The sequence below is a fragment of the Dendrobium catenatum genome, unplaced genomic scaffold (assembly GCF_001605985.2).
Source record: "Dendrobium catenatum unplaced genomic scaffold, ASM160598v2 fragScaff_scaffold_920, whole genome shotgun sequence".
NCBI classification, from domain to species: Eukaryota; Viridiplantae; Streptophyta; class Magnoliopsida; order Asparagales; family Orchidaceae; genus Dendrobium; species Dendrobium catenatum.
In genome coordinates, this window is record NW_021319382.1 from 771945 (window position 1) to 787874 (window position 15930).

The following is a 15930-nucleotide window of genomic DNA, read 5'->3' on the forward strand; positions in this document are numbered from 1 at the left end:
AGATTGTCGATGACGAAGGGCGACGGTGGTGGCGGCAGCGACGACAAAGTGCGACCGTGGTTATGATGCGCGCATGCACACACACACACACTTCGATGGTCCAATATTCCGACTTGATCCTCATTAATCCTATAACGTTTTTTAAACAGCTTAGCAACTTAATGATATCAAAATTTAGCGATGTTGAGTTTGGTGGATCTATCTCATTGCAACATTTTTTTTTCAACTACATGCATACTAGATTCCCATGTTATTTGACCTCTCAAATGATTTTATGAAGTTTCAAATTATACATATGCGTGCATGATTTATATTTAATTTGACTTGCATAAGCATATTCGTGATATAATTGAGTTCGTCTAATCATGACGTCATTTCAACCATAAAATTAATTGAAGAATAAAATTTAGAGATCAGGCCTGACGGTCGATGGAAGGCCTTTCTCCCGATCTCACAAAAACTCGAATCCCCATATCTGCCAAAAATAATAATAACAAAAAAAATAAAATTTAAATGATTATAATCATACAAATTTTTAATTTTTTAAAAAAATTAATTTATTTGGACAACTATTTTAAGCTATTTTTAAAGACAGCTGCTGCTTGACTGAACCATATCCTTAATATTTTTATTCAAAACTACATAAATATTTTTAGTAGAAACCAGCGGTTTCGAAGTCATAACGAACTTATTTACAAGATTTAATTCCCAAACACTGCAATATTTTTTTGTTTATATCCAGATTTGTTCAGCCAAATGCCCCTTCTCGTCGTCCTCGAGACGCGGCAAAGAACCCTAGACAGGAAGAAGCTCTTCTCCAAGTAAGCGCGCCCTATGTCCCTTCAGCTTTTCTTTCATTTGTTTTCGTTTTCTGCTTCGTCTTTGATTCGATCCGATCGCTTGTAATGGCAATGTCATTCTAAGGCGTGTGTAGGACTGGAGTGGAGCCCGGTGGATAGATCAGGGCAGCTATCAAAGATCCGATTTTTACCAACCATTTCCGTCATATTTGCTTGTCTGTTACTGTTTGTCAACGGAAAGATATAGATGGACGACGACGGGACACTGGGGATTCAAAACTGGGGCGGTTATTACCGGGCTCCGCCTTTGAAAGGAAATCTAGGTCTGCAACTCATGCCCAGTGTTGGAGAACGCGACACCAAGCCTTTCTTCTCCGGCTTAGGCAGTGGGGGCGGCTACATCCAGCGCGAATGTGAAGTCACGGGGCCGTCTGCCATGCCGATGGGCTTTGCAAGGAACATTTGGTATAATAGTAACAGAGATAGTAGCAAAATGCTTAATGTTTTCCATGGAAACCATCAAGAACAATCTCACAGTTATGGGTCACTTTTACCTGAAGCCACTGCGGGTACTGTGTCTGGAACAGCCGTGCATACCTTGCAGATGCTGCAGAACGTAGAAGTACCTCTAAAGGAGGAGAGGGTGCCGGCCATTGAGGAGCCTGCTGCTCCTCAACAAGAGGTGGTATCTTTGAACAAGAGATCAAAGGGTCAGGGGCGCCCTTCCAAGGCCTCAAAGCCTAAAAAGGACAAGAAGGCTACAACCCCCAGGGAAGAGTCGTCCAATCCTTTTGGGAGAGGGAGGTCGGCAAAGAAGACAATGGATATGGTGATAAATGGAATTGATTTAGATTTATCCGGGATGCCCGCACCTGTCTGCACTTGCACTGGACGCCCACAGCAGTGCTATAGGTGGGGTGCTGGTGGGTGGCAGTCAGCTTGCTGCACTACAATCATTTCAATATATCCATTGCCAATGAGCACAAAGAGGAGAGGAGCTCGCATTGCAGGGAGGAAGATGAGCCAGGGTGCCTTCAAGAAGGTGCTGGAGAAGCTTGCTGGGGAAGGTCAAGATTTTAGTAGCCCAATCGACTTGAAACCGTTCTGGGCCAAGCATGGTACTAACAAGTTTGTGACAATCAGGTAAAGATGTAAATTGCTTATCAGCTTTGGTAGGGTTCACCTTCTCCGTGGGAATGTTCTTTTTGCTGTGCATATAAACATGCAGCCTTCTGCTGAAACTGTCGGATTAGGTTGTTGAACTTGATTCTATTTAATTGGTGATATATGTATGCATTTCAAGGTTAGGATTCTGGCTAGCTGGACATTGTTGTGGTTTTATGCCTCTTAATTAATTTATCATAACTTTTCCTATTAATATTTTTCTTTCTTTTACATTGTTCTATCTCTCTTTTAATTGTGACAGGGTTTATGTTGTCTGTTTTTATGTGGTTGTTGTCATTATATATCTGATTTTTGGATTCTTTAATTTGTCTTTGTGCAATATGAAAATTGTCATACAAGTTAATCATAGTGTTAGATATCTTATTTGAACTAGCTGCCTTGACATGGTTTTAGTTGCTTCACTATTATGAGCATGATGGGGCATATATGAAAGTTTATGCAAATGATAAATCTTGCTTTATTGCTTTTCTTAAGAGGCAATGAAAATAGGCCTGTTTGTTTATGATCCTTTTTGTTGATTACTTCATTGTGCATTATGATTGATTTTAGTGACCTTAGCATCCTAAATGGAAATAGACATTTTTGTTTTTATCGGGCGTATTAGTAAAATTGAAGTTAGAGAGGCTTTAAAGAAAATGAAGTGTGGAAAAGTTGTTGGACGTGATAATATTCCAATAGATGTGTGGAAATGGTTAGGAGATGAAAAGATGTTGGATGAGTGGAGAAAGAATGATGATTCATATTTTTAAGAATAAAGGTGATGCATAAGAGTGTGTGGAGGAATTAGGTTAATGTGTCATACTTTAAAACTATGTAAGAGAATTATTGAGCATTGGTTACGATGTGGTACTAATGTTTCTCAAAGTCATTTTAGATTCATGCCAGGTCTACTATGGAAGCTATATATTTATTAAGAGGTTTGATGGAAAAGTATAGAGAGCATAAGGAGGATCTACCTATGATATTTATTGATTTAGATAAAGCTTATGATAAAGTTTCAAGAGAAGTGCTCGGGAGAGTTATAGAAAAGAAAGGGATTAATAGTGCTTATATTTAAGTCATTAAGTATATGTATGCATGAGATGTTGCTTGTGTTCAAACACAAGGTGGTTTGACCATTTTTTTTTTTTCCTATTTTAGTTGGATTACATCAAGGATCAATTTTAAGCCCGTATCTTTTTTCTTTAGTCATTGATGTTCTTACTAAACATTTGCAAGAGGATGTATCCTGATTATGCTTTTTACTGATGATATTCTTCTTGTTGATTAGACTAGAGAGATAGTTGAAAGTAAACTTGAATTTTGAAGGTCAACCTTAGAGTCTAAAGGTTTTCGTTTGAGTAGATCTAAAACCGAATACATGGTTTAGTAGTAATAGATCTAGTGGGGGGATTGTGACTTTTGACGATCAAGTCATTAATAAGAGTACACGTTTTAGCTATCTGAGTCTATTGTTCAAAGTGATGGTGAAATAGATGGGGATATTATTAGTAGAATTCAATTTGGATGGTTGTAGTGGAGGAATGCATCGCGCTTGTTGTGTGATAGAAAAGTACCCCCTCAAACTTAAGAGAAAATTCTTTAAGATGGTGGTGAGACCTACAATGCAGGCACAACATGTTGGCCATTAAAACAGAAGCATAAAATTAAGTTAAGTTTTGCAGAGATGAGGATGCTCAGTTGGATGAGTGGCTTTACTCTTAGAGACAAAATGCGAAATGAGTATATACGTGAAAAGTTGGAGTAGCTCCTGTGGCAGATAAGATTAGAGAGAGTCTCCTTAGATTACGTCGGCCTTCTGATGACCTGGTTAGGAGAGTAGATGTAGCAGATTTTGCTTATGTTAAGAAAGGTAGAGGTATACCTAAAAAGACTAAGTTAGAAAATATTAGAAATTATCTTTTCTAATTAGATTTAAATGAGAATTTGACTCTTAACATGATACAATGGAGAAAAATGATTCATGTGGCCGACCCCACCTAGTGGGATAAAGGCTTGATGTTGTTATTGTTGTTGACATTTCTTCATGAGCTTTATATGTTCATCATGAAATGCAATGTTGTAGAGAGCTCCTGTATTGAGAACTATAGTTGGGGTTGCACACTTTTTTTTTGTTTTTTTTTTTTTTTTTTTTGTTGGGGTTGCACATCTGCCTTTGTTTTCAACCAAAATTTGTGATGGGCTGAGGGGAGGTCTATGATTTGTGTTTCTACATTTTTGTGTTATTAAAATAATCATTATACTTGTTTGCAGATAAAGATCTTGTTAACTCATGATGTAACCACTAAATAATATATCTTTCAATTCTGTGTATAAATGTTATTTACATTGGTTTGAGTAAAAAATTACATATTAAATGATAATACGCATAAATTAAACATAGTACGCACAACGAACGCATAAAATACGCATAATGAACTCGCAACGTACGATTTACGAACGCATAGAGTACGCATAACGCACGCATGATACACGCACACATCAGCAGTAAATTTTATTTATAAAATTCTATTATATATTTTATGAGCCTTTAGACAGGTATGGTTGGGAGGATAAGAGGGTAGGTTGATTTTTTATGAGCCTTTATTACTTACTATTGCTCAACATTCATATTTCTACTATATAATGCGAGACCACTTGAAGAAAAGTTTAACTCATGATGTAACCACTAAAGAATATATCTTTCAATTCTGTGTATAAATGTTATTTACATTGGTTTGAGTAAAAAATTACATATTAAATGATAATACGCATAAATTAAACATAGTACGGCGTACGCACAACGAACGCATAAAATACGCATAATGAACTCGCAACGTACGAGCATGCTGGATGCCAGACAACCTTTAGAGGCTATGTTCACATCTACACAGTGGTTGAGTTGTGCTTGGGCGAAGAAGGCTGAGGGAAAAGAGATTAGAAAGATTGTTTTAAATGACAGATTTTGGCAAAGTGTCTTATATGCCATTACAACCACTAGACCTTTGGTTCATGTTTTAAGGATGGTGGATGCTGAGAAGAAGCCTGCAATGGGTTTCATCTACAATGCTATGGATGAAGCCAAAGAGATGATTGCCTCCAACTTAGGAGGCAGTGAGGGAAGCTTTAGGGAAATTTGGAATATTATTGATGATAGGTGGGAACTACAGCTTCACCGACACTTGCATGCCGCTGGCTACTACCTAAACCCTCAGTATCAATATGCAGAGAACAAGTCTACAAACCCTGAAATAAAGTTGGGATTATATCATTGCATGGATCGTCTAATAAGTGATGCAACTGAAAGATCAAATGCTGACTTGCAATTGGTACCTTTTAGGAACAAAGAAGGTTTTTTTGGATTACAACAAGCAAAAGATACAATTGCCAAACGATCTCCAGTTGAGTGGTGGATTCAATTTGGTGATGGGACTCCAGAATTACAACGTTTTGCTGTGAAAGTTTTGGGCTTGACATGCTCTTCATCTGGCTGTGAAAGAAATTGGAGTACCTACAACCAATTACATACAAAGAGGAGAAATCGTTTGTCGACATTGAGGATGAACTCACTGGTGTACATTATGTATAATAGGAGACTCAGAGATAGAAATTTGAAGAAAAAATGATTAATGGATGATGAAGATCCTTTGCTTTGCGATGATGTGGCATCTGATGATGAGTGGTTTGTAGATGATGAAGTTGAAGTGATGCCGTCTGAATTACAAGATGAAGATTTAAATGCTTATTTCTTTGATGGTCTTAAAGCATCCACATCCACCACAACTCAAGAACAAATCAAAAAAGGTATATAAATAATATAGTTTTCTTTTCTTAAACTTTTATTAATGTATTACACTATTATTCATTATGATATTGTTCAAAAATATTTACTATTTAGGAAAGAGGAAGATAACTAATAATGAGGAAGAAGAAGCTGATTGGGAGATATTGGACTCTATAGGAGAGGGGGAAGAGGAGAGAGCAGCTCATCATAATGATGATTCAAATGAAGACCCCCTTAGTGATGACTGATGAGTGATGATAATGCTAATGACTAGTGAGTTCCTAACTTCTTATGTGATATGTTAATGTCATTGCTATTTATCTTGTGCATTTTTATGTTTTATATATTATTTACTCATTAGTATATACAAAATTTATTATTTTATGTTTACGCAATTTTTTGATTTTGAGGCTTACGCCTCAAATCGCCTTGAGGCTTACGCCTCGCCTCACGAACGAAAAACGCCTCAATACCCGAATACGCAATTTTAAACCTTGTCCTATACATCAAGGCACATTTTAGTGTAACAACAACAACAACAACATCAAGCCTTTATCCCACTACGTGGGGTCGGCTACATGAATCCTTTTTCTCCATTGTGTCCTATTAAAAGCCAAATTCTCGTTTAAATCTAATAAAGAAAGGTCATTCCTAATATTTTCTAACCAAGTCTTTTTAGGTCTACCCCTACCTTTCTTAACACAAGTCAAATCTAATACCTCTACTCTCCTAACTGGGTCGTCGGAAGGCACATTTTAGTGTAATTATTGAAATTTTATTAGAAATAAAATTTCAATGGTAAGCGTGCTTATACTAGAGCACTTCTAGGATGAGTGCCCTCCTAGAAAGTTACATCAATAGGATAAAACTATGAGTCCGTTAGATTAAAGTGGACAGTATCTTTATGATTGTGAATTTGAGCTATTGCAATTGTCACACTAGAAGAATTAATTAGTCAACAACTTTCTCAACTTGATTTGATTTTATGGTGATGAAAATTTTCTAAGTTTGATAAATTCTTCCCAACATTCAATATGTTCTTAAGCACATAAATGCTTGAAGTTGAAAGCTTTTTTTTGGGTCTTTTAAGTCAATTAAGGCAAACTCACACACACATCATATATACAAGCTTCGAATCTAAGACCTCTTGGTTGATAGCCAAAGCTCCCAATCAACAGATCAATGTGGTTGGTGAATTTGTTGCTTTTCTTGGTAATTGGAATGGAAGATACAATAAGAATTTTATGAAAAATGAAAAATGTTAGAAAAAGGTAAGAGTGATGAAAGTTCGCTTTTTTTTTTTTCCTTCAAATTTGTTTTATTTTCATGTAGGGTGTGAAGGTTGTGGTTAGGTTAGCAAGGGCAGAGTATTGAGTTAGAAGAGGCAATATAGGGCATATGTATAGTTATTTTAGTGGTTGGGACTTGGGAGCACTTTGAGGTGTGCATTACTGAAGCAAATAATGCATTTTATCCACTTGTAAGAAGGAGAATTTTGTGCTATGTCCTATTACCTCATAAATTGTTTTTCATTACCTATTATTGGGGAAGCTAAATCAAATTATAAGTCAAAAGTGTTTTTGATGAAGGAAAGGGAAATATAGGTGCTTGAAATCCATTTCTTCAATTTCTATGTAGCTAGGGGTGTTGATACCTTACACAAAACGACAGCTTGCATCAAACATGATAGAAAAAATTGTTTGGTGAGTTGTTTATGATTGCTAGTAAATTTCAATTTGGTTAGGTTAATCTGAAAACCCACTAAATTTCAAGAAGGATTAAAGCAGTGAGGCGAGCATGAGGGAATTAGGATTATGGAATAATTAAATAATCCATTAATTGTTGTTGACATCAATTTTTTAGATCTCTAGGTAGCTAAGGGTGCAATACTTTACAACACGACAATGAACATTAAACATGATAGAAAAGATCAAGTTTTGGTTATTTGTTCATGATCCCTAATGATTTTGGATATGGTTCAGGTTGATCCAAAAAATCACTGATAACCTGATTTCAAACATGACTGAAGTGGTGAGGTGGGCCTCGAGTAAAGCAATAACAAAATTATCTATTAGGGTTTTCACGGAGCATAGAACCATTTTATTCCTTCTAGATTACAATTATTATAAGATCATGACTCTTAATCTTTGGTAAATGTCTTTCACTTTATCTGTGCCTTTGCTTGCATACTAATCCAATAGTATCAACATCTCTAGTATTGTTTGTAACTATCAACATAATGTTGCATGATCTTTAACGGATTATGCCTATCAACCTTTTATATGAATTCATGATCTTTAACGGATTATGCCTATCAACCTATTATGAATTCAAGATGCTATCTTAAGTTCATCTTGATGATGCACTTGATTGGATCTCGACTTTATGGGGCATCTATCTTTGATTGTAGTTGAAGGTGAGATATATCAAACAGTTTCTTGAACTTATCACCATGGAACTTGTGAATTATTTACATCATGGTCAGTGTCTTAGCAATTGTATCATAGTAAATTAAAGCCCACTAATAGACAATCATAGGCTTAGCTTTTTTTTCTTGTGACTTATATGACTTGTCATATGATTCTAATATTGGAGATATTACATTGCAAGTGTCCTTGCAATATTATTTCCTTAGCTTTTGGAGGATCCGATGAATAGAAAAAATCCATCAGCTTGAGCGACCATGTAATGGATGTTCCTCCCTTGCCTTGAACAAATTTATTTGTTTCAATCAATTTTTTTTCCTTTGAATAGAGTTTTGTTGCTTAGGATTTTATGCTTTTGCTTCAACAAGAGATATTAACTTTTTGGTGACTTTTTACTTGTACATTGGCTTGAGATGGTCTTTTAACTCCACTTTAGGAGTGCACTCCGACAGCTTGATCATATTTTGCATGTGCATGTGCTTGCCAAAGAGAGAGAGAGATGTTTGCCACTCTCCCTCTATTAGGATTATAAGTTTGACACTTTGACCTTTGGGTGGTTCTGAAGTTAATGAGCTAGTTACCACCTTTGATGTTACCTTGTTTGGATTTTGAAGGAAACTCTCGGAGGAGCTAGATTTCTCCAAATAGATAGCTATTTTCTACTCAATATTTGAAAATATTGCAATCCTAAGTGTGTGGCCTAGCACTCTAGCAGGTGATGGTACGTGTGGTAATTGAGCTTTTTTGGCCTTTTGGTATCATCCAATCTCTTCTCATTGGATTTGCAATCTCTATTTTAGAAGACCATTGTTTTTTTTTTTTGGATATATTTCCTCTTGAAAGTTTATTATTTATTAAGGTCGTTGCATAACATAGTTTTATTATCACAGCCAACTCGCTAGTTGGCTTCAATGGTGCTTTTGAAGCTATTGACTTCTTTCCTTGTTTGTTCAACCTAAAGGTTGCTTGAAATTCTAACTTCTTTTGGGGCCATTAAATGAGTTTTAGCTTCTGATACATTTCAAATGAGTCTACTTCATTTGGAATTGAAATTAATGTTCGCTTTACTACAACAACAACAACAATATCAAGCCTTTGTTCAAAAAAAAAAAAAAAACTTTGTCCCACTACGTGGGGTCGGCTACATGAATCATTTTTCTCCCATGTTAAAAGTCAAATTCTTATTTAAATCTAATAAAAAAAGATCATTGGAGACACATTTGGATTTTGAGTTTTAGGTGATAAGGTCGTTGATTGTTGTCTTTTGTTGTGCTGGAAAAATTGCTATTTCATCCTGACATTGGCATCCTCATCCAATAATTTTGGAGTGTTGTATACCACTCAAAGAAAATATTGGTGGTCGTTGAAAAATTGCCAGACTAGGATACATTGCCCCCATCTGTGCCTTTTGACAATTGGCACAGAACTAAACGAGATATTGCTTTGGGTGGTTTATCCTATTAAAGAGTTTGGACTGAAAGAAAACAAAATCATGTGGATATTTAACTAGTTCATATTCTTCAGGGTAGGGTAATCTCCTCTGACATGCTTTTGCTTCTTTGGTTGGTGGTATTGTTGTTTCGATTGTTTGATCAACCAAGGTGTTGAGTTGGTTCTCAACTACTATCTTTGTTATTACTTCTTTGATGTACGAGGTTGTTTGTAGGACTCAAAGTGGCTTTGCCTGTTAAGCTGATTTGGCAGGCAACATCTCCACATTATTATTTAGCAGCTCATTGAAGAAGATTTCTTTTACCTCTGGTGCTGCAAGGCGAGTGACAATTATTTATCACTGTCTTATATTTATTTGCGACTCCTTGGACAAGCGGCCACCCAGGTGGCCATGACATTCATCACCCTTATCATTTCTTCCAACTTTTTGGTCCAAGTGAGCAATATGGACATCTGTACTTATAATTTACTGGGTAAGCTCACTAACTATTTGAAGTCTTGCTAACGGACCAATTCTCCTTCATCTTTTGATCACTCTCGTTGTTGCAAAAATTTGAGAGAGCTATCCGCATATCCTCTTCTTAAGATTTGTCTTTGGAGGCTTTGCTTTTGTAAATGGATGCAATTATGTCAAGCCTTCTTTCATTACTGTGCTTTGAATAATACCCCTCCTTAAGTCATTATGATAGTTTTTTTTTTTTTAAGTTCTCATCTTGCTTTTGCTTGTCTCAAGAATTTTTTTCTTCTCTGGGTCCCTCCAGCTTGATTTTGATTTTTTAGAAGTTGGCGATGTTTTTTGTTCATTGTTTATTTTCAAAATTCTTTAATTTTTTTAATTTCACGCCGTTATAGTTCTTCGACTAGGTCATTATTCTCATCTAACTTTAAGGCTACCGATGCCCACGAGCATTTTTCCCTGGTCTCATGTTGATGATATCTTCACTTCGAGTGTTCACCATTAGGTTTTGTAGTCCAACTTCTAGTGAGTCTTTGGGCGTCCTGCCACAATCTTTTGCCATGCCTTTTTTGTTTCCATTAATTTATTGCTCATCTAATAGTCTTAACCTCTAGTGTAGTTGTTGGTTACTTATTGCAGTCTTTCTAGCTTAGATATGTTGTTTCCATAGTAGCTTTGAGTTCCAATGAACTTATAGGTTTCTTTCGTCAGTCTTTCGCAATGTCCAACTCCCATTACTGTGAAAGCATCTTTTGATAGGCCTCCATCTTGATGGTCCTGTGAGTATGGAATTTTAGTCCCTAACTTTGATAGGCTTAATTTTCTCATGAGATAGGATATCTGTTGTGCTTCCATTTTGATTCCTTTTTAATTTATATTTTGATGGGCTTCTTGTAGATTTTGGAAGACATGTTTTAAGACTTCTCCCACTATTATTGTTATAATAGCCTTGCCCTTGGACCACATGATTAATTTTTATAAGGCCCAATGGTCCAAACACTATCTTCCTAAACCTAAGAGAGGCCGTGATATTTGGTGCAAGTAGGGAGGGGTGTGATTTTTTCCTTATTTTATTTTTTTCTTAGGGTTTATGGCCCAATTGTGAAGGTAGGAAGGCCAGGAAGGTTGGTGGATGGACAAAAAACAACTAGAGTGTTGACCTGTTAGGTCTTCATCTTCTTTTCTATGACAAGCACATTTCGCGGCATAGAGAGGAGAGAAAACAGTGGAGTATGGTGGATTGAATACCAAATTTGTTCTTAGGTTGTTCTGTAAGAGGTTTAGTCCTAGATGTTGCAGATAATTAACCATCCAACTTTGCGTGTATGAAATCTCAATCACTTAAATCTATTATAAACCCTTGATAAGTCAAATTATATCTAGGAGAAATATTTTGGAAGTGAACAATCCAACATTCGGAAACTCTATGCCAAGAACAAATTTATAGTTCACAATTTCTAAACTTTAACAAATATTTGTTACTTATGATAAAAATAAAATATACAAAAGAAATCAGTTCATATGAAATGGAAATGATCTACGAGACTACTGGATGGAAATTCATAACCTAGAAAGCCACCCAATGAATTGAAAATCATATATTTATTGAAACCCAGTTGGTATCAAATTTGATTAAAATCTTTCATATTAGAAATTCAATATAAATTTTGGAACCAGAAAAAAAATGCAATGGTATAAAAAGCTAAAAATTTATGATGCAATTCTCATTTTTGTATTAGGAGAATATAAGATGATCTAGATTCACACGTTATCTAGATAACTCCTAAAAGTAGAGCTAATAGACCCATCTAAAATTTTATTTAGAATATAATAGATTGAGTTTTGTATATGTTTAGGATCCCTATTTCTTGAAAATCTTTGTGGACGAGTCATAGTAAACTATAAAAAATGTAGAAGAGTTGGTTGCTAAATTGGATAATTGATGAAGTTACCTGTTCAATCCGAATGGAAATTACTAATAGAATGAAACAGTAAGACTACTAAACATTTCCACAGCCAAACCACAGAAGTCCATGTGCAGAAATTGCCTATTAACACCCGTAATTTACAGAGATGACTCAATTAAGCGTTTGCATGGTAGGAGATTTATTATCGGGATCTCAAAGGGTTGCAAAAACTATAGTTAGTTCAAGCCTAGGTCGTGGAAGCCAGATAAGGATCACAGAAGCCTGAGTCAGATTGCAGGATTTACTGAATGAGGAGGAACTATTCCATATCGCGTATTTGCTATGAGACATTTGTAAGGTTGATTTTTGCTAGCTCTAACAGCTTATTTAGGCTTCGATTGGGATGACTTTCTAATTGCTTTTTAAAGCAGATTTTTAATACAAAAATTTTAATTTTTATACTAAAAAGTTGTTTTAAGAAGCAGTAAGAAAGTCATCCCAAACGAAGCCTTAGTGTCCATATGATGGAGTGTTATGTGTTATTACTCATGCTATTAGGCGAATGAGTTGAACCCCAAGTTCTCAACGTGCCACGACTATATTAAGGATGCGAATCTCAGTACCCTCCCACTTCACTTGCTAACAAGCTATTGTGGAAAGGAATTCTGAAGTTATAATGGGCTTTGTTGAATGATTAAAAAATAGGCATGAGTCTAAATAATGATTTATGCATATTTAGGGAATGTTTGGCATGAAAGACTTTGAGGTAATGTAAATGCATTTTACTTCGTAATTTCAGATAGTGTATTTGGTTTATCTGTAATTAATAGTTAACTAAGTTTATTTATTTGGAAATGTGATCAAATTCATTTTTTCACTGTCATTTCCTCACAAAATCCTATTGAAAATGAGCAAAAAAATTATTGGGTTGTTTTGTTTCACTGGTGCCCTCACAAGAAATAAAAACTCAATTTCTAATTAACCTATATATACATATATATATATATATATATATATATATATTCAACCTAACAAGGTGAAAACTAGTTTCTTTTCAACTTCTTTACCTTTTTCCTTTCTTCTCCAAAAGTCAAATTGAGCCTAAAGATTTACAAGTTGATGTTCATGATAGATCTTTGAAGTCAATGGTGACCTATGCAATGCCTTGCTGCCTCAACTATTCCTTAAAAACATGATTTATGAAAGATTTAATCATAGTAGAATTCCTTAGAAATGAATTAGACCGCTTAACATATTTTAAGAAAAGAGAGAGGCCATCTTACCCACCAATAATCCTAAAAGATTTTGATATGTAGGCACTAAGAGAGAGAAATATAGGATTGGAAAGGGAGGGAGAAAGCATAATAACCCTAGGTAACTCTATTGATGTCCTTATTGCCTAATCACTTATGAATACATCTTTTTTTAGGTTGTGGGTAGAGCACTGTACCATTACTCCTAAGAAATTCCATCCTTCAGCTTAGTTATATAAATTAGGAGTAATTAGTACAAGAAAGATGGATATACCCCACCATTAAAACTAATACACCAAAGTTATGTTAGCTTTTTAAATGATTCAGAAGCTGTAGGGGAAGTTCACCAAAGCTGGTCTCCCTTTTTTTTTCCTTCCTTTTTTTCAATCTCTATCAGGGAAGAAAGGGCCACCAAGCTTTATGCCATCATAGATTCCATAGTTTTGACTCTAGCTAGCATTCCAAAGCAAGTCTTCACATGGGTTGTTTGTGATCTTACACAATGGCTTTTGGCATAAAGCAACAAAGTTAGCTAAAAACCCATCTGCTCTTAAGCTTTATGCAATGCCCAACTGAAGGATTCCCCAACCTACTTGAATGATTTGTTCTCTTGCTTTGCTTAAAGAGAAGCTATAAAAAAGGAACCTCTTGTACCAAAAAGACCTTTTTCCACCTTCAGATCCTTCACCTTCTTTACACTAACCCATGTCACCTTGGTTTGTCTCTGTCACCCTTAGGTCCTCCTTTTCTGTAGCTATAGCTATGACTCCTTTCTTATCCAACTCTTTCTATTCAGACCTGCCACCCTCTCTCTCTTTCTCTCCCCTTTATATCTTGAGATAATATGCAATGCTTTTCACTGTCACTTTTTGTTTCATTTTCTTTTGTCTTTCATGTGAAGTGATCCACAGCCATTAGTGAAGGTAATGAGAGCACATGGACTGCTCTCTCCTCTCAAGAGGGACTGTCAGCTAAAGAGAAAAGATGGGTGGTAAAGGTAATAGGAAATCTCCATGCCATTACTGACTTTCAAGATGCTCTTTTAGCTTATGAGCCCTGCACAGTTTCATGCAATTAGCAGCTGTTGCTTCTAACTTAGGCTTTGTTTGGGACGGCTTTCTTACTGCTTCTTAAAGCAGCTTTAAAACTACTTGATTTTTTGCTTTGTCCTTTGACTAGTTTGGTTGTTTGTCTTTGTACTCTTCCCTTTTTGTGCTTGGCTGCTTCTATTTTGTTCATAAGTTTAATAGCTGCATGTGAAAGTCTAGTAAAGTTGGGGGGGTGAAGTAAATGGGATTGGAATTATGTTTTTGTATTAGAGGTGATGAGATTCTAACGGTACAGAGTTGCAGCAGGAGTTTTTTTTGTTGTTTAGTTGGTTCTCAGCTACTTGAATGCTATTGGATATAGATATTGTAGACCTTTTGAATGTTTTGTACCTACAGTGACTGTTGTACTTAAATCCAGAAGTCCTGTTATGTGCTTTGTTTTTTTTTTTTTTATTAAATTTTTTTTAGATGGATAAGAATTATTGTCATCATATAGCTTAGATTATTATTCACATTTTTAGATAGTTGAGATTTAAATAAGATTTTAACTAACATAATTATAATTTCACAGCAAGAATTGAAGGTTGTATATTAGTAATTTTTAGGAATTAGATGGTATATTAGTAAAGAAATAATAGATTTTTTTTTTTTTAATTTTTAACTGAGTCAAAAGTTGCTGATTAATCAACAAAAATTGTAAAAGGAAACTTTTTTTATGAACTATGTAATCATGATTTTTTTTTTGAGAAACGGGGTATCCACCTGTTGCCACCTATGAAATGGCGCTTGGCAGCGTGACTAATCCTTGGATGGCCTAGAAGAAAGAAGCACCCACCTCAGAAATCTCATGGCTCGCACTTAATTGGGCTCCACATACTAGGCGTTGTCGCTCGAGGGAAATCGAGCACGGGTTGGAGGGTTCCTAACGGTATTTGCCCATCAACCAAGTTAAGCAACCGTGGGTAATTATATAATTATGATTTTGTATTTGGTCATATTTAGGGCACAGTGTTGATAAATGAATCTTTGTCTTGTGCTTAAGCCTTGTTGGCTTGTGTTATTTGTCCAATTAACTTGTATTAATCTGCAAATGAAGGCAAAATCCTCAGCCTATTATTAATTATAAATGGAATTATTAGGAGGGTGTGACATATTATTATAATATTTTTTTTCTTAGAGCTTGACATATAATTATAATCAATATTAATAGAAAAAGAGTTCTTACTTTTTATTTTTTATTTTTTTAATATGATTGGATGCAAAAAATCAAAAGCAAAATTAAATTGGAATCTGAACATTTGGCCTCTAATAATTGGAAACTTAGCTTTGTTGCTTTGATGATAGAAACTTAGCTTTGTTGCTTTGAAGATATGGATTGCTGATGTTCCTTTGCATTATTCTTGCTTTTATTTTATTCTTTAGTCTTCTTCTTCCTTTAAATCCTCTACATATTTGAATATTTCATTATTCTAGCTTTTTATTTTAAAAATATTTTCACATTTTTTATGCCTAATATTTTTTAAATCAGTCATTTATATTAATTCATCTAAAATTAAATATTATTCTAAATTAAAATTTAAATATTAGATGTATTTCATCATAAAAAATTTTGTACATATTGGGCCACTCTTTCGATCT

General features: G+C 35.1%; 2 protein-coding genes across 3 annotated transcripts; both read left to right on the top strand.

Moving 5' to 3' along the window:
• The first annotated feature begins 665 nt into the window (after window positions 1-665).
• Window positions 666-2195, top strand: LOC110102828 (barley B recombinant-like protein A). Of its 2 annotated transcripts, none has more exons than XM_020831310.2 (2): window positions 666-821; window positions 925-2195. In XM_020831310.2, the coding sequence occupies exon 2, from the start codon at window positions 1048-1050 to the stop codon at window positions 1945-1947; it is 900 nt and encodes a 299-aa protein (XP_020686969.1). In that variant the 5' UTR covers window positions 666-821; window positions 925-1047; the 3' UTR covers window positions 1948-2195. The 2 variants fall into 2 exon arrangements, with proteins under 2 accessions (XP_020686969.1, XP_020686970.1); XM_020831311.2 differs by having other exon boundaries at window positions 670-821; window positions 935-2195.
• Window positions 2196-4789: 2594 nt separating this feature from the next.
• Window positions 4790-5590, top strand: LOC110102833. Its single transcript, XM_028697383.1, has one exon. It carries the CDS (start codon window positions 4790-4792, stop codon window positions 5588-5590), a length of 801 nt encoding a protein of 266 aa, XP_028553216.1.
• The last annotated feature ends 10340 nt before the right edge of the window (window positions 5591-15930 follow it).

Excerpts from the sequence above, each read along its gene's own strand:
- LOC110102828 (XM_020831310.2), top strand. The coding sequence starts at position 1,048 with ATGGACGACGACGGGACACTGGGGATTCAAAACTGGGGCGGTTATTAC.
- LOC110102833 (XM_028697383.1), top strand. The coding sequence starts at position 4,790 with ATGAACTCGCAACGTACGAGCATGCTGGATGCCAGACAACCTTTAGAG.